Source organism: Lipophrys pholis (genome assembly GCF_963383615.2).
Source record: "Lipophrys pholis genome assembly, chromosome: 9".
NCBI lineage: Eukaryota > Metazoa > Chordata > Actinopteri > Blenniiformes > Blenniidae > Lipophrys > Lipophrys pholis.
Window position 1 is genome coordinate 24,281,375 of NC_137639.1, and position 26,836 is coordinate 24,308,210.

Genomic DNA, 26,836 nt, shown 5'->3' on the forward strand with positions numbered 1-26,836 from the left:
ATTTGGGTCACAGTGTAACACCGAGCTCAGACACAGTTTGCTCAGAAATCCCAAAGTCAATTCTGCCAGTAAAGCGGTAAAATGTAGGAAAATGAGTTGCCAAGGTAACATTGCACAGAAGCCCATGTGTGTGTGTGTGTGTGTGTGTGTTTTGTATGTTCAGTTGGGGGAGTGTCAGGCAGATGGTGTTGGTGCATGTTAGCTGTGGTATCTGTGAGGCTGCCTGCACATATGGAGCCGTGGTTTATGTAACAGAGTTTCTTCCATCTGAATTCTTGGTTTTATTCCATCCACACCATTGGGATTGCTTGTAGAGTGGGCCTGTGAACACACTGAGTCAGGGCCTTTTTGTTTCGACAGCAGCAGATTCTGACAATTTTCCACCTTAAATGCTACGTGCTGCTTCCTATATCTCATCAAGCTGTTGGCTCTGGGTGGCAGCGGATATATCTGGATGTATAGAAGATAATCCCAGCAGCATGTGGGGACAAGATTACATGGTGAAAAAAAAAAAAAAACAACACATCCACATCCTCTTTGTAGAAACCTCTAGGATCTTTCGCACTCTTAAGTTTACACTCATAAAATGGGGGGAGCTTTATCAAGAGACACGGCCAGGGGTAGAAATCAATCCTCACACATGTGCTTTGACCTGGTGAATCATTCCGGTGACCTCAAAGCTTAGAATTGTCATGCAGCGACGGATCGTCAATCCAGCCTGTTCGTCTTATTGTCCACACACAGCTCCTTATCAGGCTGTGCTGCCAGCGGAGAATCTGACAGGAAACACTGCAGACATGCAGGTCAAAGTCTGAGAGGAAATAATGGCCTTAAACAGCAAGTTTCAATACTTGTGTATTATTTTCACCATTTTGTTCTATTCTGTCATCTTTTTTTGGTCTGTAAATCAAAACTATGCTATTTGAAATGTACAAATCTTTGAATGAGGGACTCATTTAATCAGTTTATATCACAACAGAAATCTACAAAAATAATGGAAAGATTTGTGATTAATATCATGTCTTACTGACTTTAAAAAAAACAACTACGTAGTATATCATTGTTCTGTTCTCCCTGTCTTCACCTCCACTGTCAGCGACTTCCTCATTGGCCAGCTTGACATAGAGGGCCGGGTGATTAGGCAATCATTAGATCCAATAAAATATTGCCGGTTAACGCTTGGTTAACGTTTGACCAGACAGCTTGAGACTGCCCGGCTCACTCTCAAGCTGAGGAGTGACTCAGTCGATCTCTCCTGTCAGGTAAGTCACCACACTCTCCTGTCTCGGGGTTTAGATTTTATTCATTATTAGGACATTATTTTGGGGGGGGGGACTTGGAAAGAACAAACTAAACTGCATGGGGCGTTTTTTGTAGGCTGTGTGTTAAATGTGTCAAATGCTCTCAGATTGTTCTAAAAGTTTGGTGATCTTGACTTGACTTTGGCAGGGCCTAAGTGTGAGACATATCTGACCGCTGACCTCGACATTTCAGTGGGTTCCTGGTTTGTTTCTCAACATCTGTCACTTTTCTGTCAAGTTTCCTGCGCTGGACACTAATTTCAAAGTTAAAGCTCCTGGAATACATTCAGACAAAGGTCATCCAGTGAGGCCTGCAAATGTGGCACAGCCCATATGTACCAGCTTCAGTGACTCCTGGTAAAAACATGTCCAATGATTAATTCCCTCAGTGGAAGTTTATTTAATCATTGCAAGTCTAGACGTGAGTAATCGCAGTGAAGGACCGACTATAATGTACATCATCCAGCAGAGAAGTGGAACTAAGCGGAGAGATACTGTAAATATCAGCGAACGTGCGTGAAAGCTTTCTGACGGCTTCTGCTAAAGTTTCCATTCGTAAGGTGTGGCAGTCAGTGGTGTCGACTTTTAAAGTGTCTGGCGCAACAAAAAGGTCATTAGTCATGACTCAAAGTCACCTTCAGTCAATCAGTCGACTTCCCCTGTCGCTGCCGACGGCACTGCACACACATTCAACATGTTCTTTATTGACACTTGTCTAATACTCTTGTTTAATACAGTCAAGGCTTTTATGTGTGTGTGTTTATTGTGATTGAGTGTTAAACAGTGTTGTTATCATGATCATATAATGGATATTGCTATTTTAACTTTTTGAATATGTGGTTAAAAGGCTTGGACTGAAGGTTCTGAGACATACAGTATACTGATCAAAAGTCACTTTCCGTGTTTTACTAGGCCTCAATTATTCACGATGTTCAGCGTAAATAACACCTGGTTGGACAGATGGATTAAATGCAACAATGCCAGATGAATTTTTTACAATGAATTAATAGTAATGAAAGAAATCTTTGAATTGTCCTCTGTGTTGGACCCTTTGGCTTTCATTTTCTCCTTTGCACTACAGTGGGTTGGTCACCTGGCTGTGAAGGTGGAGTCACGCCTCTACGTCCTTCACGTTCCCATTAAGCTCAAAGTATGAGGCCTGGAGAGCGAGATAGCACGGCCATGTGTGAATTCAAGGACAGAGGACACATTTTCTCGACGCAGCTGCTCGCTTTGTGAATCAATAACACACTGTACCTAACTGAAAGTAATATTGCACTGAGGAGCAGTGGGTTTAAAGATTTCTACCTGAACCGTATTGCTCAGTGTCACAGCCAACATTCATTTGTTCTGCAGTTTACTGAACATGATCCGGCTCAAAAGCACAGTGATCTATGTTGTTAACGCTAATGTGAAAAGTCCTCACTTGATGTCTCGTCTTCCTTCTCAACATATATCAATATTTTCTCTCCCACATTTCCTCCTCCTCTCCTTTCCCCTGCTCTTCCTCTGCCTCCTCCTCTTCCTCCTCCCTTCCATCCACCTCGTCATCGTTCGCAGACGGCGATCATGACTCCCGCGGTGCATCTGTTGTTGCTCCCCTTGCTGTGCAGCATTGTGAGTACATAACACTGCCAACTGCTGTCTTCCAATAAATATTCATGTAATGAACATTCAAACACACGAACCTGCGAAAAGATCCGTGAAGTATCCATGCTTTTGATTTATTCTCATTCGGAATACGTTCGGTACACAGGAAGTAAAGGAGAGCGCATATTGAAGAATCTGAACCCTCCTGTGAAAAGATAATGTTCTTGCATGTCTGCAAAGATACAAAATGTGTGCAGGAAGAATTGAAACCACTGGAGTGTGAATGTCCCTGAGCATTGTTGCGTGTGCAGACTTTGATCCTCGTCCCGGAGAGGAAAATCAGAATTTGCCCATTGTCGGGCCATTTTTGATCAATAAATAACTGGCCTATCAATGCTTGACTGCTTTCAGCTAAAAAACTCTGAGCTAAAGTGTTAAATGCCAACATGAGTGTGAAAGGTTTAATTTCCAATCGACCCGTGCCTGTGTCAGACCTTTGTCCTCTGTTCTTGTGTGGCGGCAGGCTGGAGGGACGGACCTGGAGGAGAAGAAGGGCCCGTTTGACAACACAATGCTGGACGTGCCCGAAGGAACACCAGTGCCCTTCCCCTTATATCAGGTATATCCACACACATGGCTGCCGTGGCAGTGTTAAAGGTACTGAAGTAGAATTTTGAGGCGCCTGTGCTGCACAGGAGTGACTGTGGCTCCGTGGGTAGAGTTGGTCCAGTCTCCAATCTCACCTGGCGTAAGACGCTGAACGTATTCCTCGTGGAGGCCAAGCTCCTTGCAAGACAGCTGTCGCCATCGGTGTGTTCGGTTTAAAGTGGTTTGAGACCGCTGCTTCATTTTCTGCTCTTCATTCTTCTGGTCCACTACATTTTGACTTCTTTGTCTTCATGTGCACACGGACACACACATTCTTTTTTTGAAGAATATCCCAATTCTGCAAGGGAGCTGAGGATTTTTATGCTTCTTCTTCTGTTACCCACTTTAAAGTCTTTCATATGTAAAACTGCAGTTTTACCTGAGAAGTTTAATACTGTTTTATTCTGAAGCATTAATAACAGAATAGATTCAGAAAGAAGAAAAATACTTTGATTTTGCATATTTAAAAAAAACAACACAGGATTTTGTAAGTACTTTGTAATATAGTGCAGGACTTAACATTTCTATTTTTGAAAACATGTTCACTTTGAGTAATTTGATTTCACATATCTCCTAATAATGCCAATTTCCACTTTGTGTCTATCAAACAGTTCCAGGTGAAAGAGCCAAATGTGGATGGATTCAGGCTGAGTGGAGAAGGAAGGAACCACATCCGGATTTCAAAAGATGGCTGGCTCTTCCTGGAAAAACCCCTGGACTGGTCTCAAGATGAACATTTCATCGCTATGGTAGCACAAACTCTTCGTCTTCACAGAGCTTTTGAGTCACTGTAGCATTACATTGAGAACTCCTGCGTACCTGTGTTTGAATGTGTAACCATGTGTCTCCAGGTGGAGGCCCTGGCAGATAACGAAGTCGTAGCCGGCCCAGTTTATGTCACCATAAATGTTTTGGATGTCAACAACAACGCTCCGGTCTTCAACCAGAGCACCTACACAGCCATGGTTCGAGAAAACAGTAAATCAGGTGTGTGTGTGCGTGTGTGTGTGTGTGTGTGTGTGTGTGTGCGAGTGTGTTTTAAGCACTTAAAGAAAATGAAGGGGCGGAGACAATGTTACATAAAGAAATTTCAACACAGGCCCACATGAACGTGTGCACAGTGGGCTTATTGTTGTCACCCAGAAACAAACAGGGGTCCATGGATATGGGTTCAGAATGGACCCATTGTCCGGGTCAAGTACTTCATCCCGTTGCGTGGGAGCTCGTCAGGTCACTAATGGAAAACGAATGAGTCATGACTTCGATTTGCAAATTAGGTTAGACAAAAGAAAACATAGTAAACATCATTTCAACGGACTATGGGGGCTCAAGGATGAGATGGACGGACGGTGCTTGGGGTCACAATGGAAAAGTACACATGGGGTCCTCTCGGCATAACTATGTGTTGTTCCCCATCATCACAGACCAAACATAGAGGGGCTGCCTGCACGGGATCAGGCTCGGTCACTAATGGGTGAGAGGACTATGTGGGCTGAGAGTGGGCAGATGGTCAGGCAACAACGCCGTTCACTTGTTTCTTGCTATTTTGGTGATATTTCCCTTCTGCCATAGTTTAGTCCACTAAACTAAACATTACATCATGTGCTCTTATTGCAAAAGCACATTTTGAACAAAGAGTGCTTCAAATTAATCAACAAATGATTTTTAATTCATTATGACAACGGCATTATACTTTATAGTGTATACAACAATCATTTATTATTCATTGTTTGCAATAATTTAAACAGTGTGTTTGTTAGTTCAAAAGTGTAAAACGTGGACTAAAACCAATACAATGAATAAAAACAAAGGTTAGAAAAAGGCTTTTTGGATAAATGTGGAACTAAGTGAAAACACTGCAAAACAGCCACAACATAGGAGATATTTCACAACCTCCACATTTCAATTCATTTGATAAACATGAAATAAAGATACTAGTGTCAAGAATATCACAACACATTTCCAGTAAACATGTATAGAAGATGCACAAGATGAGCACTAGTAGTGAAGTTTGAAAACATCTATCCACCTTTAGTACAAATTCAATGAGTTTATTGCTGCAGGGTGCTGGAGATCTGAACTGAGAGAGGAAATTTAGAGAATAACTAAAGCATCTTGTTCTCTGGCAGCAGGTTTTACTGTTTTAAATATAAATGCTTCCCATGTATTTTTATTAAGCAGATGGAATAAGCAGTATTTCCCCACGGTCACCTGAATCACTTCTCTGTTTAATCTCTGGCCGTGGTTCCAGGTACACCATTTACTCGGGTGTTTGCATCGGATCTGGACGACCCTGCGACCGCCAACGCTGACCTGAGGTACAGCCTGGCGAGCCAGATCCCCAACAAGCACAGCGTTCTCCTGTTCCAGGTTCACCCCGACACCGGAGAGATTTCCACCACAGAGCAAGGTGATGCCCACAAACACGATACAGAGGGCCACAACTGGGAGCCGCATCTGTGGGAAAGTCTGTAATCTGTCTATCTCTGCCTGTAATCTGGCAGTATAGTGCCACTGTAAATCCAGATTACGCAGCTCATCTTCGGTGCTCAAGATTAACGGTGACCGGAGGCACGGTGCCTAAATGTCGCGTGACTCTGATCTGTGATTACTTTGAGTGTGTGTGAGCATGTGAATGACTCTCCGGCCACCAGCGCATGTTTGTGAAGGCACGCTCGTGATGTGTAGAGCATGAATGATGATAATATGTTGGTCTTTTTAACAGGTGAAAAGATGCTGAAGGCTCGAGAGGGCATCCAGTATGCCAAAGGAGAAGAGCAGAGCTCCGAGTCCCTGAAGAAGAAGTTTGACGAGTATTGTACGGCGCAGAGCGTCCCCTATGACAAAAACCCCTTTTTCACCTGCGTGGAGAGAGCAGGTGTGTTTCCAGATGAACATACATCGGGCAAATTGTTGCTTATTCCTCAATCAGAGGACAGACATATTGTTTGTTTTTAGTATTGTCTTTCTCAGTTCTTGAAAACCATTCTGGCTGAAGGATTAGTGTTCTCCTTTAAACTCTCCACTGCTGATGCTCGTGACTGATGAACTGCGCTAATGTCAGTAGAGACACACTGTAATGAAGCACTGCTGGCGATTAATAGTGGTCATGTGACTCACTGGGTGTTAAGTTGATCAGTTCAGCTGGGGCCAGACTGTTTGAGCTGAATCCACGTGACTCTCCTGTTCAAAATAAGAGCCGTATTGAAAAGTGTTTATGACCCCCAACCTTTGTCAGCTGTGCCGGGACTCTAATGGTAACTTCCATCTTCCCTCCCATGTCTCAGAGATGAGGAGGCGAAACATCGACCCCATGGAAGACCCAGACTTCACCTTGCTTGTGAACGTGCAGGACTTGGGAGGAGCTTCAAATACTGCACTGAGTGGAAACGCCAAAGTGCACATTGTTGTGCAGCAGAACCTGTGGGTGAATCCTGGACCACTGACCGTTCAAGAGAACCTGAAGGAATCGTACCCCGTAGTGATTGCAAAGGTGTGTTAGATAGACATGTTGAAGATCTCCCCCTTTATCCTTTATATTTGCTTCGAGCGAACCTTCTTTTATGTTCTTCTCCCATCTCTACCTACATTCAGGTCCAGTCTAACGATCCCGATGCTGTCTACACCTTAGTGCAGAAGGAACGAGAGATAAAATTCCCCTTCCAGATCAGGGAAAGTGGGGACATCGTGCTCACAGAGGAGCTGGACAGAGAGGAGAAGGACATGGTAGAAACACGTTGCTGCATCAAATATATTCACGCAGATATGATTTGCTCTGAGTTTCTCTTCAACTCGTGTTTTTTTTCTGCTTTCAGTACATCCTGGTTGTGATTGCGAAGGATAACCACGACAGAGAGGTGGATCCCCCCATGGAAATTCTAGTCTTGGTGAAGGATGAGAATGACAACGCTCCAGTGTGTGAAAATGAGGAGAGTGTGTTTGAGTTGCAGGAAAACGAGCCTGTAGGTAAGACGTGTCTGAATGACTATTACATAACAGCCTCCAGAACAAGACAGTGTGCTCAAAGGTTGTTAAGAAAGTACTTTTCTCTGTCCGGCCTTCACTTTTCCTGGGCGCTTGAGTCTCTCTGTCTCATGGCCTGTGTTTTGTTTTTTTTAAACATCTTTAACTCGCATTTAAGATCACTTCAAATAACCCATTATTTACATAAATAAATATGTACTACCACATCCACTGAAGCTTTCTAAAGGTTTTATATGATTTACTGTGTGTAAATTCACATCAGGAGTTAACTTAATAATTGGACCCTACTTTACCGTCACTCTCAAATGAGTCCGTCTGCTCTATACATGTTAAGATGAAAACACAAAAAAGGAAAAAGAAAAAAAGTCTGTTTTATTGGACTGAAATCTTTTCTATTGACAAGATAAGTGCTCAATGTAAGACCATGTTATAAACTAATAGAAATGTTGGGTCAAAAATATACTTTGAACAGTTTTTTCTTTTCCTCAATACAAGCCTATACCTCCTTTACACTCCCTTTTGGTTTAAGGTGGTGTGATTTCCCCTTTGTTGACAAGACATTGGAGAAGTACGTTTTTATACTAAGATTTTTATGATAAATGCGCAGGATAATATTTGGTCTTTGTCATTCCAGGCAGTCCGATAGGAAACCTGACGGCTCACGATGACGACGAAGCCGGGACTCTCAATGCTCAGCTGACTTACACCATCGTGTCCCAGGACCCGATCTCCACACCCCACATCTTCTCCATCGATCACACCGGCCGCATCCAGTCTCTGCGCATGCTGCAACGCAAAGAGCACCAGATCTACAACCTCATTGTCAGAGTCAGTGACTCAGGTAACGCCTGGACCCACAAGAACAGTTTTTGGAACTGATTTTCACCCCCATGATCAAAAACCCCCCTGACCTTTGACCCACAGAGTTCAGCACCGACTGTAACGTCCTCATCAAGGTCATTGATGTCAACAACGAGCTGCCGCTGTTTGAGAAGACCGATGTGAGTATGGGAATGTCTTACACACTCTTTTTATCGTCTTGTTGGTTGATGTGCTCACTGTGGTGTGTGTGTGTGTGTGTGTGTGTGTGTGTGTGTGTGTGTGTGTGTGTGTGTGTGTGTGTGTGTGTAGTATGGCAGCCACACCCTGGCAGAGGACACTGAAGTGGGCCACACCGTGTTGACCATCAGCGCCACCGACGCCGACGACCCCGACAGCGGCAGCTCCCTGATCCAGTTCCACATCTCCTCAGGCGACGACGACCAAGTCTTCACCGTGGAAACCGACGGCAACGGCACTGGTCATCTGGTCATAGCTAAGGTCTCCCAGATTCAAAATGTCCACTCAGACGCTTGGATCTCAATTTGTCGCCTTTTATGCTTTTGTATTTACAACATGCTGTAAACGTTTGCTGCAGCTGGAAGTAAGTCTGAAATAGTGATAACTAGTGACCGTGACTACTAAATGAGTCATCTTCAGAAGGTATGGAACCATCAAAGATTTTGCCTGAATAACTGGTTGTAGGAGTTAGGGATTATTTATTGTCTAAACTATTACCATTACTCAAATGTCTGATTAGAATTCAGCTTTACTGTCTGTGTCCAGTGGTTTTATCTATTTAATCAAGCCAGAGCGAGATCAGCAGCCTGCAGATACCACGGCTCAGAATGATCAAATCACCATCATGTCTACTCTCCACTACTCCTAACCAGCTCCTCCTTTCCCCACACAGCCTCTGGACTTTGAGTCGTCTCCCACCTACAATCTCCAGATTGACGCTCGCAACCCCGAGCCACTGATGAGAGGTCTGGAGTACGGCAGCGAATCCACCGCCTCCGTCTTTTTGACCGTCACCGATGTGGACGAGGCCCCAGAGTTCAGCCTGGACGTTCTGGACGTGACCGTGTTCGAGAACATCACCAAGGGATCCGTACTCCTCGCCGTGGAGGCGAAAGACCCAGAAGGCAACGACATCGGGTAAAAACACAGCAGCTGCAGGCTTCAACTGGCGCTGCACGTTTGGCCGCTCCACGTGCAATCAGGGAAATCTTGGTGACACATCATGAAGTAGAAAACAACAAAGATGATGCTGGTACCAGTCTGGTACTACTTCATATTGTTATTATTGCCACATATGTCGCAAAAGAGACGTGAAGCAGCGATGATGAATTGACCGACTTTGTAGGCAGAGTCTCTTTTTCTGGGCCCAAATACATGCTTACCAAACATTCACTCACACATGGAGCAAATATATGATTTGTTGGGAACTACTTTATAATATAAAATATTTACCCACTAGGTTTCACACAAATGCTCTATTCAGCCATGTTTAAGTATTATGGAGTATTGTCGACTAAAATCATGGGTGAATATAGGATTTGCAGGGAGCGTTTATGGAGATACATTGAATATGCTGTTGATGGTTTTGGCGGTACTGAGTTTCAAATTGAATGAAGTTCAAGGGAGCACTTTACTATTTACTCCTGTTGTAGAGCTTCTGTATTTCCTATCGTTGTCATTAGTAATTGAATTTATTTGATGAACCACAAATGTCCGGGTGTAACTTTAGTATAAGACGTGATTCATTCACGAGAGTGACCAACACAGTTGTGATGCCTCGCATCACTTTATTTGACATCCTTATTGAGGGAGAGAATAAAAAGTAACACAAACGTTACTTTCCCAAGCGGATTGATTTTTATTTTTTTTTTTAAAGCACCTAGTCAAGTAACTACACGGTCTCTAAGGAAACAACTAATACTTCATTAATTACAAATGATCCTCAGCATGCACAACACTGACTAATGACTGGTTGGGGCGATTTTCCAACCAGTCTTTAAGAAGTTGGTTTTTACCAAGCAGCTGAAAATAGTTTCTAATGATTTACTTTTTAACTGCTGGATGAGATATAGCAATATTATTAGTTTTGTTTATTTGATTGCCACTGTTTCAGATGATATCGTTAAAAGGGCAGTAATCCTGTACCCCTTGTATTGGAACAACAATAATAAACAACAGAGAGAAATCCTAACTTCATTACTCCCTTTTAACAAAGATTTATTCCTTCACATAACCTCACAAGCATATTTCAGCGTCGCTATTAGACTTATTCATCTGTAGAATATATCTACAGGACTTTGAAAAATGGTCTTGAAGGTCACATCAGGTGTCGCTGATGTATTCGATGTGTGTTTATTTGAGTTTTTCAGAAGGAGGAAATGAATATTGTTTTAAAATCGATGTGACATTTCCCTTCCCAGACTGAACACAAACACCACATACAGTTTAAGTGTTGTTCTGGTGCATCAGAATAGAGAACTGGCTGCTTGTTTGGTCTTTGCGGACCGTGACCTGTGCAGAAAACAGACAGTGGATTTGTTCTGACAGCCTTCATTTCCCTTGGTCACCGGCTCGCTGTCAAATCTTCTGACCAGTCCAAACTCTTGGTGATCACGTAACCGTTTGTCTGTGTGCAGTTTTAAGTTGGACGGGGACTCTCGTGGCTGGCTGGAAATTGACGAGTCCACGGGAGAGATCAAAATCAAAAAAGAGCTGGACAGAGAGATAACGGAGCGTTTCGATGTCACCGTCACCGCCTTTGAGAAGGGTGAGACACGGCAAAACAAAAAACCCCAGGATCTAAAGAAGAAGAACCGATTTATTGACGCGCTCTGATTTCCCTCCAAAGGCAACCGGGAGAAATCCTCTGAGCGCGTTGTGCATGTGACACTGCTGGACGTGAACGACAACATCCCCCAACTGGTCGAAAGTCAAGCTTTCATCTGCATGAAGAACCCCAAACCTGTGGTGGTCAAGGCTCGTGACTCCGACAGCGAGCCTTTTTCCCAGCCGTTCACTTTTACCTTCAAACACGGGAAGAAGTCACCCAACTGGGAGCTGCGCAAACTCGATGGTACGCCTGCCGAAGTCAAAACGGGACAGCATGTATAGATAGGTGCGCGTGAGAGAAGCTTGTCCATTTCAATTGTTGCTTTTCTTCTGTTTGTTATGCAGATACATCAGTTGAACTGATCCTGAAGAAAATCCCTACTGAGGATAAAACTTTCCCGGTTCTCATCGACGTTAAAGACAACACAGGGATGGGGATTGCCCACAAGTTTGATGGTGAGCAGATTAATTAGGTTTAGCTTTTTTCGAAGCTGCTTCACCAGCAGACTAAACTAATATATCATGTAATATTTCATTGTGTCCTCAATGCCACGATGTTATTATAGCCTGAGTGTGTGTGTGTGTGTGTGAGTGTACCAAACACACACATACACACTTGATTTGTAATAGTTGACGAGCAGTTTTTTTTGACACATCAAGAAGAGGAAAGGATCACAAGGTAGAAGAGTGAAGACTTCCATTCATCAAATAGTAAATTGACTTCACTAATATGGATATTTTTAATGCTTCAACTAATCTTATTCATCCCTGTTCACAAACTATTGGCAACAAAGCCGTGTCACTTCCACCATTTTCTGCAATTCATCAACTTAAAAGTAGATGATGATATATGTTTGATGATGTTGTTTTTCATAGCATCAGTTTGTGTGTGTTAAAAGTCTGTGCTATGACCCCCCCCCCCCCTCTGATCGGTGTGTCCCGTCTCCTTCGTAGTGAAAGTGTGTAACTGCACCGAGCTGGGATACTGCTACGTGAAGCCGGGGGAACACAGATTCAAATTCGGGTTGGGAGTCACCATCGGGATCCTGGCCGGCATCATGGCATTCTGTGGTAAGACTGACACAGGAAATTAAATCTCATGTTAGAAACCAATTGAACATAATGTGAACTTTTAATGGTTTTGCTTTGGTCCCTGCTTTTACTGACTCATGGTTGTTTTTTTTTCTTTTCTCTGTTTTGTCTCCTCATTTTGCAGCCATTGTCTTCATTGTCGTCATCAAACGTAATAAAAAAAGCAAGAAAACCCCAAACGAGGAAGAGAGGAACGCCATCATGTAGAGTTATTTTGAGAGATTTATTTATATCTACAAATTCAAAAAATTCCACAAAAGGGAAAGTATGAATTGTTTGTTTATTTTCGTTTAGAGCTAAACCAACTACTAAAATTCTGAAGATAAACTGGGTATTACAGTAACTTACTACCACCTGATGCACAAAAGTATCGGTACTCCAGTTTGACATACTGCACCTTTAAAAGGCTTTGCAATTTGTGCAACATAGATTATCATATGTCTTTTATGGATGAGATATATCTTTTGAAACACATTCAACTGGATTTTCTATGTTTCTGGGAAGACTCGTTATCATAAAGCACCTAAACATGCATTAAATACACACGTTTTAATCACTATCACACTGTATAATGACATTCAACATTACGGACTCATTGTAGTGTTTTGTTTTCTGTTGTTTAATTTACATTTACATTAATTTGTCAAATAATTTCATGAAGATTTCTTGAAGAGGAGGAGCGAGACTCAGATTATGAACATGATCTAAAATTTGAAGCTTAAAACTGAAATTATTCTTTAATAAATACAGTTGCTTGTTTTTTTTTGTTGTTTTTTTTAAACCTACATAACGGAATTCATTTATAGGTGTTGCGCAAACTTTTTTTTTCTTCTTTGTTTCTGCAAATTGAATTAATCTTGTAGGCGATCCTGGTCGTGTTGCCTTAATTTATTAAAATCTTCCCCGGAGTCACTTTGTTCCGTTGACAATTTGAACTTCCACCATGATCCAGGTATTTCTTTTGGCTCCTGGCTTATTGTGTCGTTTTTGCATTGTTCTGCTTGAATGTATTCAAAAACTCTTATACAACAACTGGTTAGAAAACTTGTCAACTCAGAGAAGCAGCAATTCTTCTTCTTCTTCTACTTTTTTTCTTTCTTTTTTTTGTAAAGTGTAATTACTACCCTGTTTTGTCAATAAACAAAGAAACTGGGAGCCACTTTGGTTTTCACATCGTCTCTTCACGAACGCGTCCACATGTCAGCGTTACGCCCGCGGTGCAGCAGGTGACGGGTGACATGAGGCCTGTCTCACCTCAGGTGGATGCGAACCACTTATCTCCACCGCCTCTTTCTTCTGTCTGGATAATTCAGCAACACTCACTCTGCGTTTACAGTCGGTACCATTTCTCGTTCCCCCGCTGGTCCGTGGCTGAGCAGTCGAGGCCGCTCTGCGGCGGCTGCTACACAGAGGGATGCTCTGAGTCATCTCTTTGACAGTTGGAGACAGGACACAGATTGTCAGTGGTGCTGAAAAGGAGGAAGGCTTGATTGGTGGCTCTTAGGCTTTTGTGCAACACAAAGAGCTGTCGACACACAAAACAAGAAAAGAAAAACATCACATATACACACATGTGAGAGCAAAGCGTGAAAGAAAAAAAAAAAAGCATGTCGTAGCAATCATTAACATGCAACATGTGCAGCGACATTCGTGTGTGTGTGTGTGTGTGTGTGTGTGTGTGTGTGGGTGTGTGTGTGTGTAGAGGATGAGTCATCAGGCAGTCAGTTGTAACTTCTAAAAGTCAAACGTAGAGACGAGTATCAGGCGGTGGGATGAGCCTCCAAATGATGAACTCAACATGTTGCCTGTTCACTGTTTATGTCTGGACTCTTTCTCTAACTGTGTCCCAGCAACACTTTCCAAAGCAACACACACACACACACACACACACACACACACACACACACAGATTTCCTTTGAACAGCTGAAGGACAGAAGAGCAGAGGTGGGACAAAACTTTAGTGTAAATAATGTGATGATGACGCTGGATATCAAAACCTTGTCATCACCACCACCCCCACAACTGTCCTCTGTTATTGCCCCAGCAGTAGAGAAGCATATTATCCTAATATAGAAGTACCATAGTGATCTGACACACACTGTAAAGCCTGAAGAGTTAAAGAGTTCAGCATAAACCATTTGAGGACACACGTCGCCTTAAAACAGTTTCTAAATCTTAAATTGTCCATGTGATTGTCACTTCAATATATAAGCACAGAGAACAGTGATTTCCAAACTTACTATTGAACATTACAGCTCAAGAAATAATCATGAAATAAATGTAAAAAAAAATCTATTTGATCAAATGAATGAGTAGATATGGTCTTGACGGAACTTACTAGGCCCACACATAGCTAACATACATAACGGAGCTGCGGCTGCATCCACGGTTCTGTTTATTGTTTGAACTGGTTGCTCAGTGCCTCGGCTGTGAAATTGTAGCTCAAGTGTCGGCTATTGAGCGGCGAGTGAGTCAGGCTGAATACGCAGGGCGATTGTCTCACAACGCACACGTTGTCTTACGCCCACGGGGTAAAATAAAAGCTTGTGACTATATTCCTTTAAAAAAAAAAAAAACTGTCACTCAGGTTGCTTTCAAGAGATTTTCCAGGACAAAAGCCTGCACTGGAGAGGAAATGAGGCATGTCCATGTCATGGAGAGCTGTGCCTCGAAAAGAACGGACAAAACAGAACAAATAGGTTTTATTTAATATGTTTTATAACAAATTTTTAATGCTTTTAATCTCTTCAGAGGACAGAGCGTAAGTGCATCCTATAGTTAATGCCCTTAAGTAATTCATGTTTTCAGAAGCATTTAATCTGGAAAAAGGCTTTAAAATTGTAACAATGATGTAGATTTAATGTGAAGTTACAAGTTTCACATTTAGATTCTCAGCTGATGTTATTGACTTAATACACATTTTTGACATAATAGACAAAGTAGAGTCTGGAAGTTCTATGATTCAAGTCTGAAAACAGCAAAAACATGTTCATGTCAAACATGTTTAATTCACTAAGAGGCTCATTTTAGTTCAGATAGTAAACTTTGAACTTCCCCTAACTATTTGGCTCTATAGCGATCTCTAGTGGCTGTAAACACAACTACTGTCATACTTTTTTTTTTTTTCGTGTTATAATTTTACTGCTGTGGCTTTTTTTTTTTTTATCCAACTCCTGTCATACGGTCACTTCCAAATATCCCATTTCACGTTGTTTTAACCCTTTAACCCTTTAACCCTTTCTCCTTTCTTCACTTGCTTTTAAACTGACGATTTAATATTAAATACTTCTTCAAATTCAGATAAGTGTAGATCAGGTAATGTTTGGATAGGATTCCAGAAAATGACAAATTAAAGCACTAAAGTCTTACAGTACACTAACAAAATTAAATTTGCTTGTTTTTTTAAATTACGCATTGCTCGGACTATATTACTCCACAAAAATCCAGCCAGACGTTCATGGCATTTTATTTTTAGCTGTAAATTGTGAAAAAAGTGAGATTTTATTTAGTTTCACACTTTATACCTGATATCTTCTTATATTAAAAGCCTAAAATACGATTTCACCAACAAAAGAAAAACCAGGGATGTGTGTGTGTTTTTAGGATTTTATTAAACCATTCCATATATAAAAGCTAACCCATATCAGTTATAATTTATACATAGAAGTATCACATACAAATATATGATGAATCATTCATACAGCCTCCTTCTCATGCACGTTCCGCTCATTCATGTTAAACACAATCGAACACACAGCCAATGACTCTGGGAATCAGCTGTGTCCATTAGTCTGCTGTCACCACTCGTGTTAACGAGAAACTCCCACGAGATAACAAAGTTGTGATATTAATGATCTTTAAAAAAAAAAACATGCATCAAGAAATGTCTTAGTAAGAAGCTGAGGTTCAGTGAGCGTCTTCATGAACAAACAGAATAACCGCCATGACTACAGCGTGTTTGCGTTATATATATATATATATATATATATATATATATATATGTGGTAGATTCGTAGTAAATGAATCAATCTCCACTCAAAATTGTGCGTCATATGTTGAGCTTCACAGGTGATTGACGGCATACGAGCCACTGCAGCATGAAGCTTAAGAGTATTCATAGTATGAACACCTTGAGACTCACTACCGGCATTTCAACCTGACCTGACTGCCACGACTTCACTTGTGTTAAAGTAGAACTAAAATTAAAAACTTTTTACAGCTGAGCCTAATTGTGTTTTACTTCGAAAGTACGGCAACATTTAAGGAGCAGTGTGTGGTGTTTAGTGTTATCTAAACCACACTAAGCACACTTTAATGTTGCCATACATTCTGAAACACGATTCAATTTGCCTTGACTGTATGTGGTGTTTAGTGCCATCTACAGGTAAAACGGGACATTGCAAGAAGCAGAATATATTTCTCAATAAATGCATCAAAGACGAGGCCTCGGAAACTATCAACAGTCCTCAGTGTTTGTCCTACATGTGCTTTTCTCTTGTAACAACACGAGTTTTAGTTTGAGGAGATAATAATAATAATAATAATAATGGCTTGGATTTATATAGCACCTTTTTCTCAAGGCGACTCAAAGCGCATACAGAAACCATTATTCATTCACACTGGTTGTGGTAAGCTATGTTGTAGCCACAGCTGCTCTGGGGCATGCTGACAGAGGCCTGGCTGCCATTTTGCACCTACAGCCCCTCCGACCACCACCGACATTAATGCACCATTCATAGGAGGCAAAGTGGGTAAAGTGCCTTGCCCAAGGACACAACAATGACTTGGATAGAGCACAAGTTGAACCTCCAACCCTTCGGTTATTGGACGACCCACTCCACCACCGAGCCACGGCCGCCCCGAGACTCTGAGATTATACACTGGTGACTTCATTCTCATTTATATATTCTATTGAAGAAAAAAAATAATAATAATAAAAAAAAAAAAAGCGCTCGTAAGACCTCCACACCTTAAAAGCCCTTTCAGAAAAAAAACCAAAAAACTGTCTCTTTACTTTCGCAGTTATCTTCATCCTCTTTGGAAATTTATTTGATTTCAACCAGTCATTTCTCCTGACGAGGAAGTTGAAGGTTTTGGCACAAATGTCAGTTTCTAACAGTTTCTTATCAGCTATAAGAGAAGCCAGACAACGCCGGCCGCATAAATAACACGTTACACAAGCTGTACAGATCCAGTCCTTATATCCACATAAGAAACTGGACATTTCTGCAACACTGCATACAAACAGGCAAACTGACATAAATATTGGTAAAGCAGTTGTGGCCAAACTGCCGGACAGAGTTCTGCCTGTTTGCCCACAGACTCGGCTGCAGCTCTACAGTACAGTCAGAGAGATGGCGGCTCCTCAGGACTCCCCTTCCTGTCTCTGCGCTCCGACCACATGAGGGTTGAACTGAGTGATGATGATGGTGATGTCATCGCGGTACATGCGAGCCAGCTCTTCGGGCAGCGACAGCATTTTGGAGAGCCTCTCGTGGTCCACCGTGCCAAACTCATTGTTTCCCACAGCGTGACGCATCAGGTGGGTCGACGAGTTCTGGTCCTCGAAGGCCGAGGACACGCGGGCTTTCCTCTCCTCCAGCAGCCCCTGCATTTGTCCCAGGGTGACCCTGTAACCCCCGACCGTGAGCGGCTGACGCTGGTGCACCCCCGTTAGGTATTCTCCCACGACGCGCACCACTTCCTGTCTGTGGAGAGTCTCCCAGAGGCCGTCGGAGCCGATCACCTGCACACAGGAAGGAGATTTAGAGTGAAAAACCTATTTGTGGGGTTTGAGTATTCCAACGCCCAAACCTGGAAAACACTGGATTAGAAACTCGCCGTCCTGTCAGACCTTGGTTTAGCCTCACAAGCCCTTAGCAGACGGGAGGAAACTTTAGATGCAATGAAAATGATTTAAATGCACATTAAATTACATTCGGTGAAAAAAAAAAAAACGCCTTTAAAATAAATTACTTCTGTGTTCAACGTTTAATCAAATAAAAACATTTCTCTAGTTTTCTGTTCGGAAAGTCGAGGTTTGGACCAAACTGTTGGCTCGGTGAACTCACACTTCTATTTGATATCCGTTAATGCTGCTGTGACAAGATGAAGCTCATTGAGGTTTTTTTTTTTATTTTTTTTTTTTAAATCACATGTTCATTTGATGAAAAACTCATTCATTAAAAGAATAAATCCTTGGTCTTGAAAGGTTTTTTTTTTTTTTTCAAACTCCACTGTTAAAGAATATTAGGTCATCTAATAAAGAAGCCAGCTATTCTCTATTTATGAAGCATGCTTTTCATTTTCTTTCTTTTTTTTGTACATAGAAAAGATGGGAAAAGAAAAGAAATCCATTTGGAGCACAACAACCACACCGAGGAGCATTTTGATCAATTCTAAGGAGTAATTAGTCGTGACTCACACACTTTGCTGATGCTCATTGTTAACCTCCCCTACCTCACACCCATTATGTTTATTCTTTTGATTTCCTTCTACTCTCGGTGATCTAAACTCCAGGGTTTCAGACTTTTGAATTGATGCCTGCCTCACTGATGTTCTCAGAAGCTCTAAAAGCTTTTGCGGTGTCTCGTGTGGGCTTCCTTACCTACTTTTAGAATTAGTCTCATGCCCTCCCTTCAGAACGCTGACTCGGTGTTTTTTGAAAAGCTGCACAAAAACGTGAAGAGGATGGAATCGTGTGTTGAGGATGCTGAACGTTCACCGGGATGTTACAGGTTCTTTCTGGTCGACTTGGTTTGCATTCTTACCAGGAACATTACATTGGAACACAGAAATTAAAAAAAAAAAACAAAAGGCTCATAGAAGAGATTTGTTAGGCGTGTTCAGCAACTGTCCTACAGCGATGCTTTGTTTTGGACTAAATGTCCTTCTGGGATTATTATGGTGGTATTTTCATCAGCTCTGACCTCAATCATAACAGAGTTAAAAACGTTCCAGACGATAATAAACACCGGCCGCTTTCAAAAAACCGACTGACGAAGGTTCCCAACCCGGTGTAGTGTATTTTTAATGTTCTTTGTTTTGATCAGTTCTCTTCACTGGGGGTTTTTACGATCTCGCTTTGCAGATCATTTCTTAGCTCCGCTGCTTTGGCAAAGGTTGTGCATGTTTTCGTGATCTTCCAGATTAGATTTCTGCAACTGGCTTCACTCTGGTACAACTACAGTACTGTGATACACAAAGGCTACAGCCCATCCAAAAACCTTCCTGCCTGGATTGATTTTAAGGTGCTCCAGGAGGACTGACCACATCACACCGGTGCTCGTTGAGATTTACTGCTTCCCTTTCAGTTTTTCCTCTCAAGTGTCCTTTCAGCGGAGCCGAACTCCTGACGCCACAGTTCAAGACTTTGCTTTGAGGGCTCCTCGGTTATGGAATTCACTATCTAATAATCTCAGGCATGCGAGGGTCACTTCACTCTTTTAATCTATAAAAAAATGGAGTTAATTTGTGTTTTGTTCTTGTTTTTATTGTAAAGCCATGTGACCAGCTATGGAACCATATGAAAGTGCTGTGCTGGTGAGGTTGTCTATATTCGTCGTCTCGAAAAAGAGATATCTGCTCCTTTCTGTCTCGTCTTTTAAATACATTTTCTCAAACATCTAGGAAATGGTAACCTGACCCTGAACAATGAAGCAATACAAAGATCACCTGGAGAAAAGTGGATCAAAAGTAGGTGAAAGTAATCATCTCTATGAAGCTCATCTTAAGCTGATGATGATCAATGCAGCTGGATATTCAAATTATTATCAAACTGGTAAAATATAGCATGTTATTAAGTACACACAGCAGAGTTTGAAGATTTTTTTGATCATATATATCAAAGTGCCTCATCGGTCCTCAAAGTGTCCATTTTACAAACAGAGTGAATGACTATATGACTGAAAACCGTAAGAGCACAATGGCCATAGTCACAGCTGTAATCTGAGAAGCTGCTGGCGTTTCAGCCTTACGTCATCAGTCTGAGATAAAAACATGCAGATCCCCGGAATCAGATTGGAAACGTCAAGCAAACACCAGTATTTTTTGATGTTCCTTTAATCACTCAATGACCCCAATAACTTTTTAAATTTTAACAGTTTTTCTACTCTGTAGTACTTTGGGATGGTTGAAATGTAAAGTGCATTAGAAATTAAATCTATTATTATTATTATTATTACTATTATTATTATTAGCAAACAAAAAGGGCAACAAATCAGTAAGGTGAGTTTTAGTGAAAATGTAAAAAGGCATTTCTCACTGATGGAACTAAACTTCTCCCGCATGTCATGCTGAATTACAAAACTGTTCTGAAAGAGGCGGAGCCTGGAGGCTGGATCATACATGCTCAGGCTGGAAACGAGTGGAATGGAGGTTTGTAAACTTTTTTCCCAATATGAGTTTTGCTTAAAAAAAAAAGAAAAGAAAAAAGCTTCGGGGTTTTCATATAATGAGAGTCATCTTATATTTGGACCAAAAGTGGTTATTATTAGTAGTAGCAGTACATTAGTGTAAGTCACAGAGGTGTGGCGCTCGATCTCTCTCACCATGAAGCGGTCCTGCGGTCGTAGCCGGTGGTACGTGATCTCGGGCTCGGCCGTCAGGTAGGGAGGGGTGTGGTAGTTTGGGGGGATAAACTTTGTTTGTTCGTTTTCATGCAGCTGATCGGGCCCAGACTCCAACACGCGCTTCTGCAACTCGATACTCCACTTGAACTTCACATCCCCAAACGCGCGGAATGGCATGAGCTGTCCCAGCAGGCGGTCCTGATGACAAATCAGGCAGAGAGCAATTCTCTATAACGCATGTCGTGATAAGAACAACAACCGTGAGCAGGTCAGAGCATGAAGTACCTGACGGATAACCGTCTTCCTCTCTGATGGAGGGTGTTCGCCCCGTATCCGGGCCACCTCTTCCTCATTCTGGGCGCAGTGGTCATTGGAGAGTGTGTGAGCACTGAATGAACCGTCCTCCTCCTGCACCCCCAACACCGCTCGTGCATCTCCTGCGTTTGCTATGAAGCTTTTCGAACAGAGACACAAAGATGCCGAATGAAGAAAAGGTTTAACAACATCTCTGTCAAAGTTCAGCGTTTCATATTTATTCTCCATACAGGTCAGGTCCATCAACGTGGGCCACGCAGGCTGTGGCTCCAGAAAAGGCCACTCGCAGAACCCAGTAGTGCAGGAACGCATTCGGGTCTCCAACCTACATGACAACAGAGAAAATTTAATCCTCAAGAAGAATTATCTAACATGGCGATGTCCCGACACCAGAGCTCCTCTTTAAATCATAAAAGTTTAAATTTGGATGCTTGCATATTTCTTAAACTGCTAACTAGGTTTAATAGCGATATTCAATATGTCACCCACTCTATGAGACTGCATTCAAGTGTGGCGACTGGAACAAATTCATGGATATGCAGTTTGATGCAGGCTTGAATATCAGTGACTCCAACTACTGAGTTGATGTGGACGTGCTGCACGCTATGATCATTTATCTTGTGTGCAACATCTTGAGCCCAGAAAGCTGCTGGCAAATTAACCACTGCAAGTTTCAAATGTCAAGTCAAACTATGAAGTTAGACTTCTTTTTTTTTTTTCAATATAAATTAGTTGTTATTTTTGATGGGGTTAGACGATATTCATTTACGCAGTGGTGTGGTAGTAAACACTGACCTCATTGCAAGAATGTCCCTAATTCGAGTTTGGATTAGGCCTGAGGGCCTTTCTGTTCCACGGTTACATGCTCCTGTGTGGATGAGTATTCTTACCGAGTACACTGACTGTTGGTTAAAGTGGTGTGGAATTTATTTTGTGTTGTGTTGCACTCAAAGACGCTTTACAAAGCAAACAAACAGATTGAATAAAAAGCAAGTATAAAAGTTACAAAAAGTAGATATGAAAATGTAGATTAAGCAGTTGAACATTAAAACCGATCTTGAACAGGTGAGTTTCTAGGAGGGATTTAAATGCCTGCAGGTCGGTGTCAGATTGTACCTTCAGCTTTTGTAAAAAAGCTGAATGTAACGTGATTCTCTTCTAGATTATACAATTTTTTCCCTTCCTTCCATGATTGACTGATATATAAAGATTTGTACAATCAATAGATAAACAGGAAGTTTCCCAAAACAATTCTGCACTGTGTGTTTAAGAGACGCATGCACATATACTGCCGCAGGGCTTGAAGGGTTAAAGCAGCAGTTGTCACCTGAGCCTCCAGAGAAATGTCGTTGTCCAGCCTCTTAAAGGCATTCAGTAACGCCTCACGGGTCTCTGGAACTTCACCCGGGCTGCCGACACAGAGAAAGAGAGAGACAGCGAGAGAAAGAGAGGGAGCAAGGTGTAGAAAGGAAGACAGAGAGGTCAAAAACACTATCAACAGCACTATTGGCAAAACAAGTGAGGGCCAAGTCGATGTTGATGTGGGCATGAAGCCACAAGCTGCACATGAAGATAAAATAAAAAAACCAGGAAATCCAGTCTGAAATATTCACTAAGTCAAAAGTGCCTTAATGATGTCAAGTTAGTTGTTGAAATAAATGAACAAAGGCAGATTTACAATGTGCTGTTGTTGTTCTGAAGGGCGATTAAATTTAGCTGCGGCGCGGCCGGTGCACGTTCCTCACCTGGTCAGATCTATTAATTCCTGCCAGTACGTTCGAAGGCTGTTGAAGTAAAGGGTCTGAGCCTCCCTGCTGAAGTAGTCGTTCGGGTGTTTTTGCCACTGCAGGATGGGACTGAGGGCCCTGCCGGCCTCCACGGCTGCTTCCAGCTCACACAGGGTGTCGTGGGGCAGGAGCGACACAGCGATGTAGTAAAACAACCTCTCGCTCAGCGCCTGTGGAGAAGAAGAAAGTGGCAAAACTTAACACTTCAATAAGACACATACAAGCAAATGTGAAGAAACTGAATGTGACATTGTACAGCTGAGCAATTAATAATCACAAACTGATCTAATTCTATATAATTATGAACAGTTTGGTGACAAGTTACAACAAAGACATTTTCTCTACTCCAATAATTGAGTTCAGAGCTACTTAATTAAAATTAATGGATTGAATAAACAATTTTCAGGTAAATTCCAACACAGAAGAAGCATTCGAAAACATGACTTAAAAAATGCCTGTTGACAATGAATAAATAATCTGGTTGTAAACGGCTTTGACATATGCTCAGTTCATTCATTTCTAAGATATAAAGTCATACTAAACAAAAAAACAACAACTTTGTGAACAGATTTCGACATCCAAAATAGAGAATGTTTTGTCTAAAATACTGAACATATAGATCGCAATGTCTAGTAATGGTGTGACCTTCACCTGAGCACACGCACAGCCAGCGTGACCATCAAACACACCGAACAGCATTCCCCGCGTCTGGAGGCAAGTAGCTGCACTGCGCCGATCTTCTATGGGGGCGTTGGCTGGCAGCTGATTACTTTCAAAACCCATCACCGAGGACACATTCTTCCCATCAAACTCTGGCACCTGGAATCACAAAACAAACAGATGAGAACTTAAATGCACAAATGGTACGCTGTTGCTGCTTTCTGCATGCGACTCCACAAACCTTGAAGCTGTACTCGTTGGCTTTGAGGATGGAGTTGACCTGTGGAGGCGTGAGGATGTAACTGTGAAGGCCCGGGGTCGTCTGGTAACTCCTTGTCGGCTGGAGACTCTGCCACATGTGGGACGGCCGTCTCGCAGCCGGTCGGTAAACGGCGGGGGCTAACTGGGGTTGAGGTTGTGGGCACGGCAGCAGACCAGAGGCGAGGACCTTGGCACGAGGCAAACCCCGGAGCAGCTGGGAAGTAACAGGCATAGCTGACGGTGCTCGGCAGGCACACTCCAACACTGACACACCTGATGGAGAGACACAGCAGAGATCATGGTATTGCGTTCAGCTGGATGATCTTTTAAGAAAAACTGGATGTTCAAACGAAACAAAAAGAACCCCAAAAAGGGTGAGTTTGCATGATGAGGTTTAAAGTTGTAACATGTTCAATAAGAGGGAACAAAAGATGAGAGCTTCTAAAATTGGTAAACAAAATACCACTAAAGCACAGTGTGTGACACAACTTTGTGACTGCAGGATAAACTTGAATATTCTTTTATCAGATCCATCTACATACTTAGATCACTGCAGAACCAGACTGTTGGTTAACAGCATTTCATACTTGTGTTGAAAAACTTGAATTTCTAATTACTCTTACGGCATTTTTGTTTTTCATAAATAAGAACAATGCCTTGCATTAGATGTGACATAACATCTTCAACCATGCAAAAGAAAAGAGTAATTCTGTGACCATCTCAATTCTACCTGATCCAACTCAAAGTATTCAAATACCTCAGGTCCTTAAAAGGTAATAAATTATAACAAGTTAAATAAAAATAATAAAAAAACTGTATTAGAATTACATCAGTAAGTGCAACAGTGTAAAATATTGTCACAACAACATGAACACTGTCCGAAAAGAATAATTTTAAAATCTGAGAATCAAGCAACAGCTTGAATTCAATATTCTCCCTGTTAACCACAAAGTTGAATGTACACCATGTCAAAACATGTTTATTTTGTAATAGACAAATAAATAAATGCATTCAAGGATTCTTTATTGCCATACACACATGACACGGTACAAAATTCTGTGCTCAAGTCCCCGTCGATGCCAAAACATAAAGAAGGAAAAAATAAGATGGAAAGTGATACAAAATAGAATAGAAAAGTAAGATATGACACTGTATATACTTTATATAAACAATAGTAAACATCGATAAATAGGTGCAAGTGCAGGTAGGCTAGTGATGGCTGCAGAGCACCACCAGACTTCAACAGTCTTCTGGAAAGTGTGCTGGGTGGGAACATTCCTTCAGGATACAAAGCGCTTCCTGCATCTGCTGGTGTAAATGTCTATAATGACATTTCTCTTGGCAGCCTTCAGCAGCCTCTGCAGAGCTTTCCCCTCTCCAGCAGAGCAGCTACCGTGCCACACCGTGATGCAGGAGCATTTGAGGACACTCTCCACAGCCCACCTGTAGAAACTACTCAGGACTGAGCTCCACAGTCCGGCGTGTCTCAGCTTCCTGAGGAAGTAGAGGCGCTGATGGGCTTTCCTGACCAGGAATTGTTGCAGCTCCAGGTGACGTCTTCGGTGAGGTGTACACTCAGGTATTTGAAAGACCAATTCCACAGCTGCTCTTCCCATTTGCAGTGGAGAGGGGGTGGAGGTGTGTCTGCCCTTACTGAAATCCACCATCAACTCCTGAGTCTTTTTTACATTGATGCAGAGATTGTTTTCTCTGTACCTCCTGTTGATCCATCCTTTCTTTATTTGGACCCATCGGGGTTGGTGATGCGTCCCCTCCACTGTTGTGTCGTCTGCAAACTTCACTATATGACAACTTGGGTGTTTGGCAGCTCAATCATACATTAACAGGGTGAACAGGCGGGGCCTCAGCACACAGCCCTGAGGGGAACCAGTGCTGAGGCAGATTTGGGAGGAGTAGAGTTCGTAGATCCCGAAGGTCTAATGAATGTAATTACAACTACTGAATGCTGATGAGTTCTGGTTTCAGGCAGGGAAGCGTTAAAGTGTCGTACACAAATAGGGACTAAAATGACTGATCTTTTTATCAAAGATTCAAGACATCTCAGTTTTGTTCAGCCTGGAACATTAATACAACTTTTTCCAGAGATAGCACAGCTGGAGCTGGCCTCTGGCTTGAGTTACAGCTCTCTCTCCAGGTCAGGAGACTTTCTAAAAATAGACTGGGCAACAATTCAGCCTTGACATTTGGTTCTTGAGAAATGTTCTGAATGGGAATGGCCCAGTGACCTAGAACGTGGCTCCGTGAACTCTCCATATACTGTTTCCGCATTACATAATTTAAATGAACCTACAGTGAAAGCGGTCAGTCTGTACTGGTGGAGAGAGGCAGAGCCTCGGTGGCCGTGTCCTCGGCTGCCCGTGTTGTGTAGGATCAGGATGTGACAGAAAAAGAAAAAGAAAAAAAATCCTCCCTAAACCCAAACTGTACGTGAGTCACAAAGCCCAACGCGGGCGCTGCTTCACAAGTTGCCATGTTTATTGACATACCCAGCCTCCCCTCCGCTAGGAGCAAACCCACCGGAATTTCCAACGCAGACTAAACCAAACCCAACTACACGGATGAATAGTCTGCGACCCGAGTAATTCTAACAAGCAGTGCCTCGACAAAGCACGAGAAGACGGTGAAAGATACGATTTAACTGACCGAGGCAAAACCAGCAGAACCATGCTAACAGCGGCTAGTGGAGTCCAGGTTACACCCATCAAATTTGGTCAAACTGGAAACGTTCGCTTGAATAACGCAGAGCGACACTTTACAAAAGTCTGAAGCCTCGATATAAAGAAAAAAAACCGCGAGCAAGAGATAATGTGGGACAAGAGCCGGACTCACCTCAACGGAAAGATGTGGAGAAGTTATTTAAGTTCATGTCTTTGAGCCGCCGACCCCACAGCCTGTATCGCTCCCACCCCAGCGCGAGCAGAGCGCCATGGTGAGCCT

General features: G+C 42.3%; 2 protein-coding genes across 2 annotated transcripts; one reads left to right on the forward strand and one right to left on the reverse strand.

The window, feature by feature from the left end:
• Positions 1–1,226: 1,226 nt before the first annotated feature.
• cdh17 (cadherin 17, LI cadherin (liver-intestine)) lies at positions 1,227–13,444 on the forward strand. The gene is made up of 19 exons (XM_080470616.1): positions 1,227–1,262; positions 2,862–2,918; positions 3,415–3,510; positions 4,151–4,288; positions 4,391–4,526; positions 5,791–5,949; positions 6,265–6,417; positions 6,827–7,032; positions 7,134–7,265; positions 7,355–7,505; positions 8,158–8,364; positions 8,448–8,524; positions 8,655–8,843; positions 9,256–9,500; positions 11,000–11,130; positions 11,212–11,436; positions 11,538–11,648; positions 12,147–12,263; positions 12,409–13,444. Exons 2-19 carry the CDS (start codon positions 2,871–2,873, stop codon positions 12,489–12,491), a joined length of 2,604 nt encoding a protein of 867 aa, XP_080326742.1. The 5' UTR covers positions 1,227–1,262; positions 2,862–2,870; the 3' UTR covers positions 12,492–13,444.
• A 3,853-nt stretch (positions 13,445–17,297) lies between these two features.
• Positions 17,298–26,836, reverse strand: pdp1 (pyruvate dehydrogenase phosphatase catalytic subunit 1). Its single transcript, XM_080471294.1, has 9 exons — positions 26,729–26,836; positions 23,859–24,151; positions 23,609–23,776; positions 22,916–23,127; positions 22,498–22,579; positions 21,401–21,495; positions 21,141–21,309; positions 20,835–21,053; positions 17,298–18,031 (listed from the first exon to the last, which is right to left on the reverse strand). Exons 2-9 carry the CDS (start codon positions 24,108–24,110, stop codon positions 17,651–17,653), a joined length of 1,578 nt encoding a protein of 525 aa, XP_080327420.1. The 5' UTR covers positions 24,111–24,151; positions 26,729–26,836; the 3' UTR covers positions 17,298–17,650.

What these genes read in the sequence shown, in the direction of transcription:
- pdp1 (XM_080471294.1), bottom strand. Translation starts at nt 24,110, where the DNA reads ATGCCTGTTACTTCCCAGCTGCTCCGGGGTTTGCCTCGTGCCAAGGTC. An exon ending in CCAACGAGTACAGCTTCAAG is followed by an intron (nt 23,777 to 23,858) that starts GTTTGTGGAGTC and finishes TTGTGATTCCAG; the next exon opens with GTGCCAGAGTTTGATGGGAA. An exon ending in GACCGCAGGACCGCTTCATG is followed by an intron (nt 18,032 to 20,834) that starts GTGAGAGAGATC and finishes TCCTGTGTGCAG; the next exon opens with GTGATCGGCTCCGACGGCCT.
- cdh17 (XM_080470616.1), top strand. Translation starts at nt 2,871, where the DNA reads ATGACTCCCGCGGTGCATCTGTTGTTGCTCCCCTTGCTGTGCAGCATT. An exon ending in ACAGAGAGGAGAAGGACATG is followed by an intron (nt 7,266 to 7,354) that starts GTAGAAACACGT and finishes TTCTGCTTTCAG; the next exon opens with TACATCCTGGTTGTGATTGC. An exon ending in CCAGAAGGCAACGACATCGG is followed by an intron (nt 9,501 to 10,999) that starts GTAAAAACACAG and finishes GTCTGTGTGCAG; the next exon opens with TTTTAAGTTGGACGGGGACT.